This window comes from Lagenorhynchus albirostris, chromosome 8 (genome assembly GCF_949774975.1).
Source record: "Lagenorhynchus albirostris chromosome 8, mLagAlb1.1, whole genome shotgun sequence".
Classification (NCBI taxonomy): Eukaryota; Metazoa; Chordata; class Mammalia; order Artiodactyla; family Delphinidae; genus Lagenorhynchus; species Lagenorhynchus albirostris.
In genome coordinates this window covers 51,711,037-51,733,207 of record NC_083102.1, presented here as the reverse complement: position 1 = coordinate 51,733,207, position 22,171 = coordinate 51,711,037, and the positions used below count along the sequence as shown (strand labels likewise).

Below are 22,171 nucleotides of genomic sequence, written 5' to 3'. Positions count from 1 at the left end.
TTTTGGTATATAATCTTTTTCAGAACTTACCTGACAAGAACCAATATCTTGAGATTTGTCTCCAGGGATTTAAAACTCCCTGGGACATCCCTGTTGACATAATAAGTTCATAATTTTACCAGAGAAATCTTTCCCAAATGAATGCAAAGCCAGGCACCTACCCTGGACCCAAGATTTCACCTCTTGATTCTCAGTGCTAACCTTAAGAGCAAATTTCAGAAATTATTTTCTGTGACATAATCTAAAAGAGAACTACTTGCAGTAATATTAATCCCACAAAGCATAACTCCAACAATTCCTGTAGTACAGTAACAATTCATTTTCTGGTAACTAATTATTTTTCCCTAAGTCAGTGACACGCTCTCTTGATAAATTCTGAAATATAAAACCCCCAAAGCTACATTGGAAGTATCACTGAAGATTAAAATCATAATCAGTACTTAAAAGATTCTCAAAAGTTTCCCCCAAGAGAAAAATTTTACTTACTTTCACTTCCACAGTCTTCCCTCCATGTTCAATGTGTCTCTCCACATATTCAGAGGACAGCAAATCACTGCAACAGAAAGAAATGATGATGAAAGAGGACCTTGAAAATCACCATTAAGTTTACAACATTCCAGCTTGAATGATTCTTTTTGTTTGTTTTGTTTTGTTTTTTTCTTTTATAAATTTATTTATTTATTTTTGGCTGCGTTGGGTCTTCATTGCTGGGCGCGGGCTTTCTCTAGTTGCGGCGAGTGGGGTCTGCTCTGTTGCAGTGGGCGGGCTTCTCACTGCGGTGGCTTCTCTTGTTGTAGAGCACGGGCTCTAGACGCATGAGCTCAGAAGTTGTGGCTCGTGGGCTCTAGAATGCAGGCTCAGTAGCTGTGGCACATGGGCTTAGTTGCTTCACAGCATGTGGGATCGTCCCAGACCAGGGCTCGAACCCGTGTTCCCTGCATTGGCAGGCGGATTCTTAACCACTGCGCCACCAGGGAAGCCCAGCTTGAATGATTCTTTAATCCAGATTTTAAAACAAAAATAAAACTTTATAGGTCTCTCTCTCTCTCTCTCTCACACACACACACACACACACACACACACACAGCCTAGTACTTGTGAAAGGATATGAGGCTAAACTGACTAAATCACCTGTCACCCCGTTGCTTAGCAGAGCTAGTTCCACCAATCTAGTTCAGCAATTCTAGGAAACTACCATTATTTTTAAGACATCTTATTCTTCCCTTTTTTACTTTAGCTTTTTTGTGTGTGAAGATTTTAATTTAAGTTTTTATTATACCTTACATCCTTCTTTGCTGTTTCTCTCCCCTAACCTTTGAATAGTGGGGTACTCCTAGGAGGCTTAGTCTCCCTACATTCCTTGGTGCTCTTTTCCTATCTCATGTCTTTAAGTATTAAGATGTTGTCAATTTCTAAATATATATTTCCAATTCAGACCTTTTCTCAAACTGTAGATGTAACTGCCTACTGGACATCACTGCTTAAATATCTAATAGGCATCTCAAACTTAACATGCCAAGGCTGAATTCTCTGACCCTCACCCATTCCCACCACCTGCTCAGCCCACAGCCTTCCACAACAGCTAACATCAACACCATCATTTCAACTGCTTTGCCCAAAACTTTGAAATTATTGACTCTTCTCACACCCCACATCCTTGCTTTAGCTTTTTACCAAACACTTTTGATTTACTACCATACTTTACCATTTCTCATATATTACGTGTGATATTTTATCTAACAAAATATTAGTTTCCCCCACAAAAAAATTAAACAGAGGCAAAGAAAGTTAGAAGAAATGAAAAAGAATATACTTTCAGCATTTTAAAATAAGCTTTTTTGAAATCTCTCCTAAACAACCACCACCTTCTTGTATAATTTTTAAATGTTTACATCATCTTAAATATACTTCTCTTTAATTCTATATAAGAGGAAAAAATTTCCCCTTTAACAGAGGCACCTCAAGGCACAACTCCAATAAACAGTCTTAAAGTCTTTAAATTTTTAAAGCAGTAAAATGTAGATAAAATTCACATTAATAAATAAAAATATAAACTTCTAAACCTACCCCTCTATTAATAAACATTCACCCAACTAAAAAACTGTGTTTCACAGTGCTCTGAAGGTCACCATCCAAAACTGTCCCAATCATAAAAGAAGGTGAATTTCTAAGCACAAGAGCTACCATGATAAGCACTATGCCTACAGTTGCTTGGAATGTAAACAGAAAGATCAAACACGCATTACATTAATGCCCGCACGAGAGTCAGTTTCTTATAGTATCTGATGCTTACATTTCTATCTAGGTAACCTATAATTATAGTCTAAGTCCTTGTTTCATTTGTCTTTGGAATACATTTTCCTATTGACTTTACGGGGAAACAGCTAGAATACTCTAAGCTGCAAGTTGTAGAAAACACAACTAAAAGTGGCTTAAATAATCAGGACATTGATATCATTTCTTGTTAGAAATTCCAGGGCAGGTGTGATGTGAATTTGCTTCTGCAACTCTTCAATTCTGGTAGCTGAATACATTTAAAGTTTACAAAATATAGGCAAAACACTTTTTAAGATGTTTTAAATATAGACAAGTAGCTACTAAGCAAAATTTTGTTAGATGTGGGCAGAATGCATAAGATGTGTAAAGCATAAGTAAGAAGATCATATGTGTACCTCACATTGATAGAAAGGGATGGATGACCAAAAGGTACGTAACATTTTTAAGGCACCTGGGTAATCAGTGTTCATGATATAACAAATATATAAAAGACGCTATATATGCAAGATATGCTTATACATAAACAGTTAATATTTATGAGGTCTCATTTCAACCACCTATTGGTAACACCCAGGATTTCTCAACTTCCACAATACTGACATTTCAGGCCAGATAATTCTTGGTCTTGGGGAGTATCTTATGCATAGTCACATGATTAGCAGTATCCATGACCTCCACCCACTAGATGCCACATCACACACACACACACACACAGACACACACACACACACCAGCCATGACAATCACAAACGTCTCCAGACATTGCCAAATGTACGCTGGGGGGTAAAACTACCCTGGTTAAGAACTGCTACTGACACCCATTCCTGCCCCATGTTTTCTCCGAACCAACAGAATTCATGGTTGTTCATCAAGCTAATTGGCAGGCTGTAGCTCCTGACCAAGCATATTTGTCCCTGTGTCTCTCAGATACAGCACGTGGGTGTCATTAGCTCAGGCCACCTTGCATCTGTGGAGCTTGCCCAAACCTCATCTCTGGTCCTTGTAACTACATATCAGCAGCGAAGGCAGATGCAGCAGAGAGAGAAGCAGATCCTAAGAATACAGTGTATCCCAGTACACATTAGCTAGAGTGGTCCTTCCACCCCACCTGCACCCTATCCTAAGCGTGCTAACCTACCCTTTTCTTTCCTCTTGCTTCTCACTGTGTGCTTTAATTTGATTTAGCAAATTATGTGATTTGAGGATTTTAATTTGGTCTGTGAGGGCTTGCTGTTTGTTCCCTTACTTCTGGGATAGCTTGCTAGCTAGTATACTTGTAGGCAACCATTGCAGCAGAGTAATTTTCCACTGGACATCACAGCGGTTCCAGGGCTGGTTCATGTGGTAGCTCAGCACCATTAATGAGACCAGGAGCATGTCCATCCTTCTGCTCTGCCATCAGAATGGTGGGTGACGTGTACTTGTAACTGGCTCCTCTCATGACCCTAACATGGCTGCTGCAGATCTAAGCATCTCACGCAGATAAAGATATCCCAAGGTAAAAAAGCCTCGTATTTCTTTACAAGTCAGCAAACTCTCCACGAAAAGCCTCTAGCATTCATCTTCTCAAGTATGTTTTGCCAGGATTACATTACTTGGCCCTGCCAAAACCAGTCTTTTTGTTGTTGTTGTTGCGGAGCACAGGCTCCAGACGCGCAGGCCGGGACGCGCAGGCTCAGCGGCCGTTGCTCACGGGCCCAGCCGCTCCGCGGCATGTGGGATCTTCCCGGACCAGGGCACGAACCCGTGTCCCCTGCATCGGCAGGCGGACTCTCAACCACTGCGCCACCAGGGAAGCCCCCAAAGCGAGTCTTTTGACAAGGACATTTGTCTCTGAACAATCAAGATTCTCCTCCCCCTCTCTCTCCTCCTCCCATGAACATCATGGCTACTCAGAGAGAGGTGAACAACACTACAGGGTGGAGAGAATAGCTGTTGTATAGCCAACAGACAGCTGTCTTTTTTTTTTTTTCTTTTTTTCGGTACACGGGCCTCTCACTGTTGTGGCCTCTCCCGTCGCGGAGCACAGGCTCCGGACACGCAGGCTCAGCGGCCACGGCCCACGGACCCAGCCGCTCCGCGGCATGTGGGACCCTCCCAGACCAGGGCACGAACCCGTGTCCCCTGCACCGGCAGGCGGACTCTCAACCACTGCGCCACCAGGGAAGCCGCTGTCTTTTTTTTTTTTAATATAATTTTTATCATGAGTATGTTGGATACTTCACAAATTTCCCAAGGTTTCGAACAAAATAGTGAAGCTTCATGGTCAAGATCTGCTGAAGCAAAACCTGTCATTGCTCCACCATCCACATCCCACTCTTTATCCAAGACCATACCCTCAACAGGAGAGGTACCAGAAAGATGTCTGCAAAACACTGCCCCCTAACCTTGCTATCAGTCTCCAACAACTTCTCCAGCGGTGAGAGCGAAAAATTACCCTACAGAGTCAGTGTTTATCAGCAGAGCCAGCCAGATTCCCTCTCTTGGGAATCTGAACTAGTAAATTCAGAAAAAAAGAATCATTCAGTGGATGAAGAAAAGAGAAACAGAAAGTCAAAAATAAGCAGTCACTTGAGAGAAACTGGGCTGTGCCAGTGGTGAATCCTGTTACCCAAAGAGTGGTTCCTCTCTTGGTGGATCTCAAGCCAAAGAGTGGGAGAAGGAAGAATTTATTACTTGCAGCAAGTAAGGAGAACACCAGGGATCTTTCCCAAAGCAGTGTCTCCCCCAAGAGCAAAACTGGGGAAGTTTTAAGCTAAGGTTACATGCATATTCATGAAAGGGCTTGAGGTGAAGAAAATTCAGCATAGAATTGGGGCAATGGTCAACAGAGTCCACACTTTAGTTGATTGAAGTCATGAGGGTCAGAAAAGGTCAATATCATCATTCCTTCGGTTCCATTCCATCGGGCGGTTGAGTGCTCCACGGGGATTTAAATTCTTCAAAACAGCTCAAGAAAGTGCTTGAGGCTAATCTTTACCACTGAAACAGAACTAGGAGTCTTTACAACTGATTTATTATCTTTGCTATTGTTACTTCCCTTGCCTGAAAACAGCTTACTCTTTGTTCCCTTAAGATCATTATTACTGAGATCTATTCAAGGGTAAGCACTGTGGTCAGGCTTAGATCATAAATGGCTTCTATGTCAAAAACCTATATCTAGTCTTTTCCTCCAGCCCAGCCGTGATGTTGGATACCTTTCTCCTTCACAGCCCTGTGAGTAAACCCCCATTACTGGAGCCAGCAGGAGTGAGATCAAAAAGGGGGAGGGGGCTTCCCTGGTGGCGCAGTGGTTGAGAGTCCGCCTGCCGATGCAGGGGACACGGATTCGTGCCCTGGTCCAGGAAGATCCCACATGCCGCGGAGCGGCTGGGCCCGTGAGCCATGGCCGCTGAGCCTGCGCGTCCGGAGCCTGTGCTCCGCAACGGGAGAGGCCACAACAGTGAGAGGCCCGCGTACCGCAAAAAAAAAAAAAAAAAAAAAAAAAAAGCGGGGGGGCGGAGGGGAAGAATTGTATAGTAGTAGGAGTAATAATAATTTTTTAAAAAAACAAACAGCTTTTGAGTCTTCCAGGTATTCAAATTTCAAGGGAATATTTTTCTTTGAATTATAAAATCTAGGAATTAAGAGAGTATGAGTCACCACATGAATTACAGCAAAGAAAAGCCTCTGCTCAGGAATTATGCAGCTATTTCAATCAAGCCTCTATACCTACAAGTATTGCTAGAAAGGGCTGTCTGTAATTTAAACCAAAATCAGCCCATGCAATTTTTGGTTTTGTTTGTTTGCGGTATTGTGGAAGTCTGCTAAGTATTGTTATTTTAATTATTGGGCTGAAAAACCTTCTATTTAAAATGTCATTGTTTGCAGTCGTAGAGAATGGACTTGAGGACACAGGGAGGGGGAAGGGTAAGCTGGGACTAAGTGAGAGGGTGGCACTGACATATATACACTACCAAATGTAAAATAGATAGCTAGTGGGAAGGAGCTGCATAGCACAGGGCGATCAGAGGGGTAGGATAGGGAGGGTGAAAGGGAGACGCAAGAGGGAGGGAATATGGAGATATATGTATATGTATAGATAATTCACTTTGTTATACAGCAGAAACTAACACAACACTGTAAAGCAATTATACTCCAATAAAGATGTGTAAAAAAAAAAGTCATTTTTTCTTCTACTGAAGCATAAAATCCTTACTACCATCAACTTAGAACCTCAGTAAAAATTTCTGAAGCCTCCTAAAGTAGAGGTAATCAAAATTACCCTAAGTTCTATTTTTTTTTTAAGATCATTGTTTATCATTAAGTAGGAATCTACTTAATTTTAAGTGTGGGAAAATGAAGGATCTTCTTAACACATGGGAAATTTTATCTGACCGGGTAGAATTTGCTTCCTGTTAACAGCTAACTCAAAACTAATGTGTGAATGCTTCTTTGTGAATTTTGAAAGATGGAAGTGAAAATCATTTTCAGTCAAATTCTAAACCCTCTCATTTTCTAAAGGAAATAAGGAGATGTTTTAAAAATTAGAAATGTATTCTGAGGCCCCTTTTTTAAAATTTATTTGCGTGCCATAATATGCCTGGAATAAGCAAAACAAATACAATGTAAACATTTTCAGTCATAATAATGATTATCCTTTGTCTATTGTGCTACTGAATCAGAGGCAGCTGGTATAGTACAAAGGTTTTGGAATTTAAAAACAAAAGAGCAAATATTCTGATTTCCTATCCAAACGCTGCCATTTACTAACTATGTGACCTTGGCCAAGTTATTTAATCTTTATGAACACAATTTGCCCATATCTAAAATGAAGATAATAAAAATTTCTTTATAAAGTTGGTACGGTATTAAATCAGAACATATGTGAAAGGCCTCCCAAATCCTGATTTCAATTATCCCACTCCTTATTCATCATCTCCTATCCATCTTTCTCTAGAACTCGCACTTTAACTGTTTGTGTTAGGGAACCCAGCTTCAGCTGGAAAGCCAGTACTTGAGAGACGCGTGTTGGCTGGAAAGAAAAGCCTGCTTTAATCAGGAGGCCAGCAACCTGGGGAGAAGGCAGACTTGTGACCAAAAACCAACTCCGAAGATTCTGCTTGACCATGAAAGTTTTTAAAGAGAGAATCATTTGGGGAGGGGGTCAGAGTCTTCGTTATCTTCCACTGTGTGCAAACTTTCTTCTGATTGGTTGGTAGTGAGGTAACAGGGCGGTGCTCCAGGAATCTTGTGCTCAGCCTGAAGTTACCATCCTCCACCTGCGTGGGGCCTTAGTTCCTACAAAAGAACTCAAAGGTATTGGTTACTATATTCCTTGAGGAGGAACCAGAACCCTCCTGCATTGCTGCACTATTGTTTCTTGACTGCTTCTCCTTTGTTTCTTCATTCCCTCTGTTCATTCCCTGATAAGCAAATGTTTGCCATTTGGAACTTGAGGAAGGTCAAGGGGGCTGAATGAAACCCATCACCTACAAACAAGAAATGGGGAAACAGAAAGGATTTATACCTAGGAGGGCCCCACGGGGTCCAGCTCCATTTCATTTGGAGACTTTTAAACCATTGACCCTACCTACTACTTTTTCACTGTCCTTCACCTCCCTCTGACCCCCCTAATCTAGCTTACAGTCCATGATTCATCATGAAAATCACTCCCTTCCTCCTCTCTCTCTCCACTATGCTCATTGGCCAAACCTCAACCATGGTAAAACTTAACTCTTCTACGAATCAAAGTCTGACCCCCTAGAAGCGGAACATCCTGAATGGTCGTACATTGAACCACGTAATTTATGACCACAATATCAAGTGGTTCCCCTTAACACAATACTGCCCATAAATCCACTAGTCCATTTTACTAGACAATTTACTCTGAGAAGACCCCTCCAAACTTTTCTCTCCTAAAATCTCCAAGGCATTTCTTGATCATCACTCCCTGCTGATGACCTCACTTCTGTATCCACTGAGAAAGTGGAAACAGAAAAGGGCTGCTTCATCTTTCCAATCCACCAACACGCCTGTTTTCTGAACCAGTCTCTGAAACAGAGCAAGACACTATGGGGCCTTCCCAGGACAGAACTTCCTCCACGTTCACCGCCCACCTTTTGTCTGTAGAAAAACTTCAGCCAAATAATAAATTTAATGAGAGAAATGAGAAAATGCAGAAGCAAAGGAAAACAGTCAAATAATACCAAATAATAATAGTTTAGTCATTAAGAAAAGTCAAGGACCTTTAGTTCATCCTCAAGGGCTATAAATAATATTCTGAGCCACATCCTTGGAGCTGTTTTGTAGATACTGAAACCCCCACCAGGTGGAAGAAGTTAACTACAGGATGACCAGACTGTAGCCATGACATGAGCTGCCACAATTCTGAGCACTGGACTCAAGAAAACCAACGCTCCAACTGAAGATGAACTGTACCTAAAACAATCAAGATGATGCTGATCAGACCACCACATGGCTAATTTCAAGATGATGATCAGAGCTGACTGTGCTGTTCTGCATGTAGCCCTTTCCCTCTGCATATACAGCCCTGAAACTCCCCTTTAAAAGCTCTTGCCCACTGATCAACAGTGGAGAGTTGGGTTTTGGAAATGATTCTGCCTTCTCCCCCAGCTGCCAGCCTCCGCAGTAAAACAAACTTTTCTTTCTAGCAACACTTGCCTCTCCAGTATTGGCTTTCGAGGTGCGAGCAGCCAGACATCTCAAACTCAACATGGTTAATGCATAACTCTCTCAGCCAAATCGCAATAGTCAATTCCCTACTCAAAATGTATCCTACTAGTAACTTCACAGTGAAGAAAACTGGGGGACATCACCTTAACTGAGTGATCATAGTTAACATTGCCAATAATGGAAGAAACCAAAATCATGGGCTCCCAAAGTGATGCACTGAGAAGGATAAATCATTTACAGCATTCCCACTAAAAATGCATAAGAAACAAAGAAACAAATGAATAGAGAAACCTGAATCAGCAATAGCTTTTCAAAGAAATAGCCTCAGAGCAAAGATCTAATCCAAAGTGCTGCCATTCAAATGTGACCTCAAGGTCAAGATCAAATCAAGGGTATGGTTGTAAGACACTTTGTTAAGACCTCAGAAGGACTTTTAATGCTGTTTTGCCTAGACTATATCATCTATATTAAAAAAGTTTCCAAGATTCTTAAGAGCCTGCCTATTATTGATAGATCCTCAGCGACACCATAAAGTTTCTAAGAACCTTAAGGTATGACTCATAGATATTCTCACCTAAACAAAAGACTTCTCAGAATCTTAAGGGCATCTTAACTCACAGTCCAAAGTAGAGAAAGGCCTATCTCAAGACGATTTGTGGATGTGTTTTTTTCTGATGGGGTAAATCCCTCAGATTCACATGAAACCCACCAATGGAAACACCACCAGCCTGGATTAAAATGGATAAGTCAATTCAAACCTTTTACAGTCAGGAAGCAGACCTAGAAATATACTTAGATTAAGGCCTGGGTGATTTCTCATGGAAAAGAAATGGTGACTCAAAGGGTGGAACCAAGAACCGTAGGCAACCAGTATCAGGAAGTAGAACAGAGCTTTACTCAACATACATTCCCTTTCCCAAAACGAGGCAACTGGTGACATACACCTGGCTGAATATCAGAATTTCAGAGGACCAGTGATAGCTAGGTACCTCCTATTTCTCCCATTTTTAAATAGGAATATCTACTGCAATCATCCTGTCCTCATCTCCCCACTGTATACTGAGTGTATATGGAATAGATAACTTGTCATTTTAGTTCAAAGGTCTGTACCTGTGTTACCTCATCTAAAAGCCTTAATCAGATTGAGATGATAAGAATTTGAACCTTGAGTTTGAGCCCGATAGTATAATGGAATGAGATTTTTCAGGAAATCTTTGCAGGAATTAGTGCATTTTACATATATGGGAAATGTAAATAATTTGTGGTCAAAGGATAGACTGTGGTTGAACAAAAATGTCTAAAAATGCTTTGTGACTCCTCTCATGGTAAAGTGGAGACCATTTCTCCTTTCCTTGCATCTGAGCTGGTCCTATAACAAACACAATGAGACAGAAGTAATATTGCATAACATCTGAGATCTGCAACTTCCACTTCCATGCATATGGAACTCTCCATCTTTGACTATTTGAATCCATCCACCATGCTGTGAGGAAGTCTAAGCAACCACGTAACAAGACCCAAAGTCCCTAGCTGATAGAGCCAGCTGAATTGCCAGCCAGTGCTGGCACTGATTTCCAACCATGTGACTGAAGCCATTTTGGAACTTCCAGATGTGATAATGCCCCAGCTAACACCCCATGAAGCAAAACTGCCCAGTCAACCCACAGAATTGTACAAAATAATACACTGTAAGGCAATAGGTTGATCATGCCTTCTTATTAGAACATTCAATGATTGTTTTACTGCACAACATCATGTTTTCCTTAGAGCAGTCTACAGGGAATTCCCTGGCAGTCCAGTGGTTAGGACTTGGCGCTTTCACTGTCGGGGGGCCGAGGTTCGATCCCTGGTCGGGGAACTAAGATCCCACAAGCTACATGGCAAGGCCATTAAAAAAAAAAAAAAAAAAAGAGCAGCCTCCAAATGAGTACAATGTAATTTGTTTTGGATAATATTAACATACAATTTAGGATTTTTCGACTTTATGATGGTACGAAAGCTATATGCATGCAGTAGAAACCATACTTCAAATTTTGAATTTCGATCATTTCCTGGCCTAGCAGTGTGCTGTATGACACTCTCTCATGATGCACTGAGCAGCAGCTCCCAGTCAGCCACGCAATCACGATGGTAACCAACCAATACACTTACAACCATTCCATACCCATGCAACCTTTCTGTTTTTTACTTTCAATACAGTATTCAATAAATTACATGAGATGTTCAACATTTTATTATAAAACAGGTTGTGTGTTAGATGATTTTGCCCAACAGTAGACAAATGTAAGTGCTCTGAGTACATTTAAGGTAGGCTAGATTAAGCTATGATGTTCAGTAGGTTAGGTGTATTAAATGCATTTTAAACTTACAATATTTTCAATGTACAATGGGTTTATCAGGACATAACCCGATCATAAGTCGAGGAAGATCTGCAACAGAATCATAAAAGCTTCAAATATGACTATAATCCACCCAGTGAAGTAGTAAAAATCCCCATAGGTCATGGGTCACAATGGAAAATTAAGAGATTTCATTAGGTATTTAAGTCATGAAAAGCTTTTCAGAAGAACAGAACTGGGAAAAGGAAAAATTTAAGGACCCAAATTTCATTATTTTATTTTATTTAAGAGGAATAAAAAATTACAAGCTTAGAAAGTTTTTTGAAAGAAAACATTTTTCCCATTCTCTCCATTCTATGCATCGCTCACCCCATTTCATCTTCTCTCTCTTTATTTTCTTATTCTGTCTAGCCAAGCATTAACCTTCCAGATCCTTTTGGCAAACTAGTCTTTGCTGAGAATCCTCACTACAGAAAATGGATAAATGTCCTGAACTTTCATACCACTGAGAATTAATCATCCAGTTTTTAGCTTTGTTTTGTGCAAAAACTGATACCTACGTCCTCAGTATGTAATAACTAGTACTTAAAATTCCTATTTTGTTTGAACTAAATTAAAGGGAAACTACAAATGTGATTTAAAAGCTTTTCCAAAATTTGCCTTTTAGAAGAAAGTTTCATTTTATTGTTTTCCAATTTATAAACATGAAAATTCCTTTCCTGTTTATACACACACAAGAGATTTTCTGTACACCCTTGTGGCTACAGGGGAAGCTATTTTAGTTATATTCTACTGAGGAAGTCATAATCTGATGAGAATTTTCAGGGAGCTTTCAGTGTGTATGCCAGGACTAGGGCACTTAAAGTAAACGTGGTTATGAAAGTTGAAATAGGCACTATCATTAACATTAGCTCTTATTTATAAAACCCGTATTCCTTATGCCTGGGCATCCCCACACCTACCAAATCAGAATCTCCTGAGGTTATTCTGATATATAAAAAATGTTACCAGGACATGAAAGTATAATCACATTAAGTCTATAAACATTCTAGTAAAATTCTATTAATATAATGGTGTGTTGACATATTCTGATCATTGTGACTCATTACCACACTGAAAGCCAAAGACATCAGGGAACACATTACAGCAAAGCAATTAAAAGAGGTCCGTGATAAATCTCACGGCACATAATCAACAGAGGGAGACATGTTCCTCTCCATTACGACCAAATCAAGAACCAATTTTTTAAGAAGACAATTGCCAGACTTACTTCAAAACTTACTTAAATTTTGTGTGAGTACCCTAGAAATGGGAGATTTTGGTATTTTTATAAAGTTACAAATTTTAGGTGTGGTTCAAATAAATTATTTATATTAATTAAAGATTAAATTTTTATAATATTAATTAGTTGAAAATCAGCAAGGCAGAGCTAGCCTCAAATTCTCTCTATTGCCATCTGACTGATAAACATCTTTACCTTCTTTATCTCCTTCCTCTCCACATCCACATTCTAGGAGTGAGACCATATCCCTTGGCCAGACTCCATCCTCAGAGATCAACAGCCCAGGGCTCAAAATAAGACTGCTCCCCACCCCCATCTTCATGACCTTATGAGTTGGAGTCAAGTGGGAGTCCCAAATTCTGTTAGTTCCTGGCAAGAGAACATCTACCTACCATCAAAACTCAGTCTCATCATGGCAATATGCTTTAAAATCATCAAGATTAACTTAATGAGGCCCTTTATCCTCATTCATGTCTGCCACCTCAAGAAGCTCAGGCTCCCAAATCATCCTTCATCTCCAGCTCTCTAATCCACATAAGGTTCTGTCCCCCTTTCCAACCATCTCCAGATACCCTTTGATGATGCTTTCTGGAACTCACACATGCCATTAGCAAAATCCCCTATCTCCAGTCTCTTCCTTGAATATTTCCTTCACCATCTTACCCTGAGAACCAGCTCTCCAGTGGAGGAAATGCTTCTCCTGCAAACCCTGCACGTTTGGTGGGGGGATGGGGATATCCTTCTTGCTTCTCATTGCCATGTCATGCCATTCTCCCTCATTCCACTAAAAACAACCCCACTTTATATCCTGTATCATCAGACTGTACCACCTATCATTGATTCCTGTAGTAACTTATTGCCTCCTGGTCACTTCCCCGCATTTCCCTGAAGATTTTAACTTCTAGTTTACAATCACACTCTCCAGTACTACCCCTGATACAATTATTGGTGATTTTGATATCTACTTAGGCGACTGTTCCAATTCTGGCTTCTCAGCTGCTTGAACTCATCTCCTCCAATGATCTTCTCCATTCTACATCACCCCTACATCACCCACCCAACATATTCTCAAATTCAAGCATCTCACTCTCTGACCAACTCCATCCATCCTAGCTTTCTCTTTCAAAACCCCATTTCAGACCCCAATAAGACCCATAACCCACAAACTTACTACTATTTCACTTTCCTCACCTCCCTCATGTCTCACTCCCTTCCTTGCTCAGATTAAATTCAATCTTAATATTCAGTGCTTTGCAAATCTCCCTACCCATCTCCTAACATCTGATTCTCCCTTCCCTAAACCAAGCCTAGTTGAAACAAACTCTTTACTGGCTTCATGCCCGCTCAGTGCAGTTGAATGAGGCTGAAGAATAGCATATCATCAGGCTGACTGTGCTCACTTTACACGGAAAACCACTAACCTCAAGGGGTCCCTTAAAGCTGCCTGGCAATTATACTCCATTTTTCTAGGACATTTACTCCCCCAACTGTGTCTCAATACCATTTCACACCTTCTCCCTCTTTTCTCAAACCTCTAACATCTACTCCCCATCTGTTCTGAGTAGATGATTATGCTCCCTACATCACTGAGAAAAAAGCAATCAAAAGGTAAGTTCCATAGACTCCCATCACCACTTCTCTACACCAGCATCTGCACTCATATGCTCAGCCTTTCCTCCCATCCTAGGAATTAGCTGTCCATGTAATTATTCAAAGCCAATCCCCACACTGGTCACCACAATCCATCCCTTCTTGCCTATCCAAGAACATGGCACCAGATATCCCTCCCTCTCCTGCATCATCAAATTCTCCCATTCTACTAGCTCTTTCCTATCACTGTATAAACTGTTATTTCTCCCATTTCCAAAAACAAACAAAACAATTATCAATACAATTTTCCTGTCCAACGACTGCTATATATCCTTCTGTCCATTAAGCAAAACCACTCAAGAGAATTACCCATAGTCATTATCTTTCCTTTTTCTCCTCCCTTATCTCTTGAACCCATCTAATCAGATTTTCATCACACCACTTCACCAAAACCACTCTTATCGAAGTCACTAATTACCTTTCCATGTTGTTATATCTAATGTCACTTCTCAATCTTCATATTACTTGACCTTTAAGCAGCATTTGACTCAGCTGATCGCCCCCTTCTCTTGGAAATATTTCCTTAGACTTCCTACCAGGCACCACACTCTCCTGGTTTTTCTCCTACTTCTCCTGCTGCTGTTTTTCCATATCCTTTGCTAGTTTCTTTCCATTCCCCCAACCTCTAGACATTGTAGTGCCTGGAGGTTCAGTCTTTGATCCTACTCTCACTCTTTTGGTGATTTCATCTAACATCTCCCCTTGAATAACAACTATATTCTGATGACCCTTAGATTTATGTCTCCAGTTTAGAATTCTCCTTTGAATTCCTGAATCATATGTCCAGCTCCATAATCAACATCTCCTCCCGTTTACCAAATAAGCATATCACACTTAATATGTCCAAACCTGAGCCCCTGATCTGGCTTGACAAACAGGATTTTCCTACAGTCTTCCCATCTTCAAAAATGGCTACTTTGTCTTTCCAGTCACCCTGGCCAAAAACCAAGGAGTGGTCACTGTCTCCTCAATTTCTCTTACAAAATATATCCAGAATATGACCACTTTCATTGCTACCACTCTGCTCTGGTATCTTGCCTGGATTATTACAATGCCTTTTTCTGTCAACCCATCAATGTTTTCCTACTAATCTGTGCAAGGAATAGAACAGTCTCATCCTTAGTGAGAACACAGATTAATAGGCATTATTACCCACTGTTAATGATGGTCAATTACTGCCATCTTTTGAGAAAGCAATCTTTCAAAATTTAGTAAACGTCTTAAAATTCTGATATTCTTCGTACCCAGGAATCTAATGAAGGAAAACAACTACATAGAAGTTGTTTTATGCCAATTTATAAATAATTTTTATTAGAAAACCTAGTGTTGAAAGGCTACTAGGGAACCACTAGCACAAACACTGTGAGCATAGTTTTGTAGACTTTTCATGGAGGACAGTCTGACACTACATATTAAATGTGTATCCTTTTTTTTTAAAACATATTTATTGGAGTATAATTGCTTTACAATGGTGTGTTAGTTTCTGCTTTATGATGTGTATCCTTTTTAACTGCAACTCTGTTTCTAAGAATGTAACCTAGGAAAATAATTTTTAATGTGTACAGATGTTTAGTTATAAAGATTGTCAATACAACATTATCATGGAGAAACACTGGAAATAACAGAAAAGCAATTAAGTAAATAGGGTACAACAATTTAGAATTGAATATTCTGCTAACACTAACATGTCATTGAAGATATTAAAAGATTTTTCATAATGTCTACTTAAGAAAAGTTCCAAATTTTGCAAAAAAAAAGAAAAATATATATGTATGAAGGAAAAAGAGAATAAAGCATACATTAAGATGCTAGCAGGGTGGAAGGGAGGGAGATGTAAGAGGGAAGAGATATGGGAACATGTGTATATGTATACCTGATTCACTTTGTTATAAAGCAGAAACTAACACATCATTGTAAAGCAATTACACCCCAATAAAGATGTTAAAAAAAAAAAAAGATGCTAGCAGTGTTTATCTCCAGGTAATTAGTTAACTGCTACATTTATTTTACTTGTTTTACTTCTACATGTTATCTAAAACATCTACAATAAACACGTTTTACATTTAAGAAACTAAAGAAATGTTACATATTTAATTTCATGGAAATAAACAAAACTAAATTTGAAATGTATTTCACAAAGCCATCATCCCAAAGTTATTCACAAAACAACCTCAGTATACAAAAAGAGATGATTGGTTGAGCAAATTATTTTTCCATCCATTTAGTGGAAAATAATGAATTCAACAAAATGTTTTAATGAGAGTTTGTATTAACAGGGGAATGCTTCTTAAGTTAAAAAAGAAAAGCAGGGCTTCCCTGGTGGCGCAGTGGTTGAGAGTCCGCCTGCCGATGCAGGGGACATGGGTTCGTGTCCCGGTCCGGGAAGATTCCACATGCCGCGGAGCGGCTGGGCCAGTGAGCCATGGCCACTGAGCCTGCGCGTCCGGAGCCTGTGCTCCGCAACGGGAGAGGCCACAACAGTGAGAAGCCCGCGTACCACACACACACACAAAAAAGCAGTACATGAAATTATACAGAAAGAATGGAACAATTATATAAATAAAACAATGCATAGAAAAAACAATTGGAAGGAAATGCAACCAAATGTTTAAAAAATTCACCTTTGAGTGATGGCCCTATCGGATATTAAAATTTTTTGTTTTGTTTTCAGTTTGTTAAGCAGTTTCTTCTGGGTATTTATCCCCACATTTCTCAAAAAGAAGTATGCTTAAACTTATATGTCTGGATTTTTTTTAAATTTTAAAATTAATAGCAATAATAAAATAATGGTTATAATTTTGAGCCCTTACTACTACTATTACTACTAATACTACTACTACTGACCTAACAGCTTCACAGGCATTAACTCATTTAATCTTCACAACAATCCTGTTAAGTAGGTATCATTAGTATTTCCATACAGATGAGGAAACGGAAGCACAGAGAGATAAGTAACTTACTGAAGGATACTCAAGTGTGATAAGTGGTAGAGACAGGATTCAAATTTAGATGGTCTGACTCCAGAGTTCATCCTCTTGCCCAATGAAACCCAACCCCAACATGTACTTTCCCTTCTCTTCTTATTTATTATTTAATTTTCTACGTATGTTACTAAATCAGCCCAAACTTTCCCACAGAGCCGCAAAGCCTTCAATGTGCTCAAACACTCAGGAACTACATCAATTTCATTTTTTTTCTTAGCTACATCCCGCCTGGGGCCCTCCATCCTCCTGCTCATATCTGGACTAATGGACTCTAAGCTTGTTGCACAGCTGTAATCCTGATATCTCTCATTCACCATGATCCTTGGAATCCTCTTTGATTCTCTCATTGTAAACCTGTTTCCATATCTCACATCTTCATCTTTCTTGATCTTCTCCCCCTTATTTTGGTGGGACTCAGTCTCCAGTGCCTTCCAAATAAATAATGCATGATGTTCATTTATTTCAGACCTTGCATGTACATTTTTTGAGAACTCACCTTTGATTGCTGGTTTGGACTTGTAAGTACAGAGATCCCTCAGAATTGACACAGCATTGCTCCACTGTCTCCCAGCATCTAGTATTACTAATGAGAAATCGGATGTTATTCTGATTCTGTTCCTTCCAATGTGACCTAGTTCTTGTTTAAAGAAGCTTTTTTGACCTTCTCTTTTATCTCCACTATGCTAAAACTTCAAAATTATATGTCTTTATGTGGGTCTTCATTCATTCATTATTCTGGACACTTGAGACCTTTCAATCTGGAAATTCATGTCCTTCAGTTATGAAGAATAATCTTTGATAATTTCCTTTCTCTATTTTCTCTCTACTCTCTTTATGGGATTCTTACTAGTCAGATTGTTTAATCTCCTGGATTGATCCTCTCACAATTTTTATCTTTTCTCTCCTATGTTCTATTTCTTCACCTTTAGTCCTGTTTTCTGAGAGACTTTTTTCCCCCTAACTTTATCATTCAACCCTTCTATTGATTTTTATTGTTTCTAATATTTTTTCTAAATTTTTTTGTATTTTTAAATAGCACTTTCTTGTTTCATAGATGCAGTACTTATACCTCTGAATATGTTATTATTGAGTTAGTTTTTAAAGATTTTCTTCTGTTCCCTTCATTTGCTTTGTTTCAACTCAATTCTTTTCATCTGTTTGTTTTGATCGCCTCCTTTTTTGTTAGATATTCTCCTTAAATATCTGGTAATCCATATTATAAGCTTCATGCATTTCAAACCTGCTTTTTTCTAACTACTGGAATTCCAACACTCAGCTTTAACAAGATAGGCTCTTCCAACTATTGGTGAAAGAAAGTTTGTCAAGATGAAAAGAAAACATTCCTTCTTCTAGAGCAGTAGGAAAGCAAATACTAACCTAAGTCATAGAATAGTCTTAGAAAACATGATTTCCAACAATAGATTCTTATCCAGAATCCAGACGTGAAAAAGTGTTGCTATGTCTTATAAAAGTAAGTATAACCTTTAAAAAGTCTGTAATTAGGGCTTCCCTGGTGGCACAGTGGTTGAGAGTCTGCCTGCCGATGCAGGGGACACGGGTTCGTGCCCCGGTCCAGGGAGATCTCACATGCCGCGGAGCGGCTAGGCCCGTGAGCCATGGCCACTGAGGCTGCGCATCCGGAGCCTGTTCTCCGCAACGGGAGAGGCCACAACAATGAGAGCCCCCAGTACCGCAAAAAAAAAAAAAAAAAGTCTGTAATTCTTTTTTATTTTTTGAACATGAGACAGACTTTTATTTTAGAATCCAGGCCAGGAGCCCGGCTTCTGAGGGAAGAACATCAGGCAGGAATTCCTTACTAGCCACACAAACTTCTTGGGGCAGGAGAGAGTTGTATTTCTTGTAAGCAGTGGGAAAAGCACTGTCATCTCAACTCATGCTTGTGCTGTGAGTTCAGAATTTGCCAATATCCAATATCTAGAATATTCTGTGAGAAACAAAAAGTCAGTAATTCTATTTAGTTGCTTTACTAAGTAATCTGTTATCCTATTAAAATATTTAACAGACATATCTGTTTTCTGTAAAGCACAAATAATTGTTAAGCCAAAAGAATATCTCTGGCACTTCCATCTTCTTCCATATGTTTATAGATGTAAAACAAAATAAAAGTATGACTGTTGGACTTGCCACTATAAAACAAAGTTGTAGAGTTAGTATCTTTTTAAGCTGGTAAACCTACCTTCTTCAGCCCCACACCACACCCCAGTTTTCTGAGCTATCTGGAACCTCCATCTCCAGAGTCTTTCCCAGGTTCTGCTTCCCATTGCAATTAGGAGTCAGCTTTTTCCACTTGGTTCAGTCAGTTACCACTTGTCCATTTTTGTTACATCTTCCAAAATTTTATTGATGCCTCTTGTCTGCTTTCTTCTTGTAAGCTTATTACACCCTCACTGTCATTGTAACGGAGGAAAGATATATGTAAGGGTTGAATCTGCCAGATATATATGCAGGGCATTTGAAATGTTTCTTTTTCTATCATGCTCATATAATTTTTATGATGGAAAATTATTAGAGTAAACCTGAGCTAAGGAAATCTAGGCCATATGGGTATGAAATTGACACCAAAGAGAGAAAATTATATCTCTCCATGTCTCAAAACTCTAGCAATAAGTCCTTAAAAGGTGCCCTTTCTGCTCTCACACATTTCATTCTATTCCATTAGCTGTCATTTCCTTACCTATCTTTCAATTCCAAGGGCCATTTCCAGCTAACGTGCAAATGGTAATCGCACCAAGTCAAACTACTTTGTTTTGGTTCCACCAAAATGCCTTTGTTTCTTCACAATACCAGAATGCTACAATTAATAATGAGTGTGAGTGGTTTTTAAAAATTGTAGAACTAAATAACCAGCTGAATGCTGTCACTTTCAAAACTGTCTTCTTGAGATCCTCTTCACTTATGCCAGTAATACTGCAACGGTTGAAAACTTTGTTAAGCTTTCCCTTTTGGAATTGCCTTCAGAGATGATTTATGTGACACATAAGAAAACCAGTCTCATTATTTCCTAACCATATCTTCAAAATAATAAATAGGCCAATCACCCATCCTACTGAAGAGATGATTGTGAGTGGCTGTTGGCTACTTTGGAGATTCAAATTTACCTGTACTTACTGATGTTATGTCACCACTAAAAAGATTCCCAAAATGTCCTATAGACTTTTATAGCAATCCTCCTCAAAAGATCTAACATTGCTTTGAGCAATAAAGCTGTTATTGTAATAAGTGCAATGCCTTCCTGTGGTGACAACTTTGAATGGGACAACTCACCTGGCTGCACAAGTTTTGAAAAGCTTATTTCAAAAGAGCTTCATCGTCTCATAGTCACTCCTCAAACTGGCTTAAATGAGCAATAAATGGAAAGAAAACTAATCAGGATCTTGACACTATGAACTGACCCAGAGTTAGTGTCTATATTCTAAGAGCTAATAATCAAAACACAAAACTGCGAACATAAAAGTTAAGGATGGGGACTTCCCTGGTGGTGCAGTGGTTAAGAATATGCCTGCCAATGCAGGGGACACGGGTTCGAGCCCTGGTCCAGGAAGATCCCACATGCTGCAGAATAACTAAGCCTGTGTGCCACAACTACTGAACCTGCACTCTAGAGCCCGCATGCCACAACTACGGAAGCCCACGCACCTGGAGACCACGCTTCGCAACAAGAGAAGCCAACACGATGAGAAGCCCGCACTCCACAACAAAAAGTAGCCCCCGCTCACCGTAACTAGAAAAAGCCTGCGCGCAGCAACGAAGACCCAGCACAGCCAAAAATTAATTAATTAATTAATTAATTATTTTTAAAAAAGTTAAGGATGCTTTGGGATCTCTTAGATTTTAGAAAATAACCTCTAGGGAAACCTTTTAGGAGTGCATTATCTTGTGGAAAATTACTGAACTTCTTGCATTTGAAAATATGCAAAAGGAGATAAGAAAGCCAAGGAGAAAGTGTCATATATATCAGCTGTGCATGTCTATACTCCAAACACAGAGGGATTGATTATCTAAGGCCTTTGTATGCGGCGCCTCTTTTCACAATTATCTGATGAACCACTGTATGCCTCTCAATCTAAATTCAGCCACCAACCCAGGAAAAGGAAAAAGAGTGTTTTCAGTGCTGCTTTTCATTCATAAATTTCAAGTTATGTTTTTATAAAAGAGAATTCAATGCATAATGGTAGGCTTCATGTTCAGTTACTGGGGAATAAGCAGAGATCCTGAAACAAAATAATCTCTATTAATACCCACATGCAAACGAAAAAGACCAAACATATATCCACAAGGCTGACATATCTCCCACATGGCACTGTCTTGTTTTTGCTCTAATTTTAGGTTTCAGTATCGAATGAATTAGGCATTTGGAGGGAATGTTTTAATAAAACTTAAGCATTTCTCTTGCTTATTAAATAAAGAGGGTGGAGAAGAAAGAATCTATGAATATTCTATTCAGATCTACTAAGAAGTATAAAACTGTAACAGTTAGCAGGGACTCCATAAACATTAAAAAATTGCAATTAAATGAAATTGAAATGGGAACTAGAGGTTGCACAGGACATTTCTCAAAATGCTTGAGAGTCGTGTGGGGTTTTTCTTATACATAGGGGCCATGAGGAATGATATCAGGGTTTGAAAGACTGTAAAGATGACTAGCAATTCAAACAGTAGGTAAAACATTTGTCATGGCGAGAGGCTGGAGACTAAGAAAACTGGGTTATTACAGTTCAAGCAGAGAAAACCCAAAACACATAAAAAAGGTATGGGCAAAAAAAAAGAGCCATAACTAAACATGGGAAGTGGTTAAGAAAGATGTTGGGAGCCTCACTTTCCCTCCCATATTCCTCATTTTCATGTGAGGGCTCAGCACTGGGTTCTTTCCTGGATTCCTACCCTTCTCCCTGTCTTGAAGGAATGAGTTGACCTGGTTAGGTATACACTGGTCCACATTTCTG

At 39.5% G+C, this 22,171-nt stretch overlaps 1 protein-coding gene across 16 annotated transcripts in view; it reads right to left on the bottom strand.

Moving 5' to 3' along the window:
* The window catches only part of ADAM22 (ADAM metallopeptidase domain 22), a 240,513-nt gene that overhangs the window by 107,467 nt on the left and 110,875 nt on the right, over positions 1-22,171 (bottom strand). For all 16 annotated transcript variants that reach the window (XM_060156988.1, XM_060156996.1, XM_060156999.1 and 13 more), the window contains one exon: positions 487-553. In XM_060156988.1, coding sequence (XP_060012971.1) covers positions 487-553 — 67 coding nt within the window. The remainder of the gene's footprint in view (positions 1-486; positions 554-22,171) is intronic.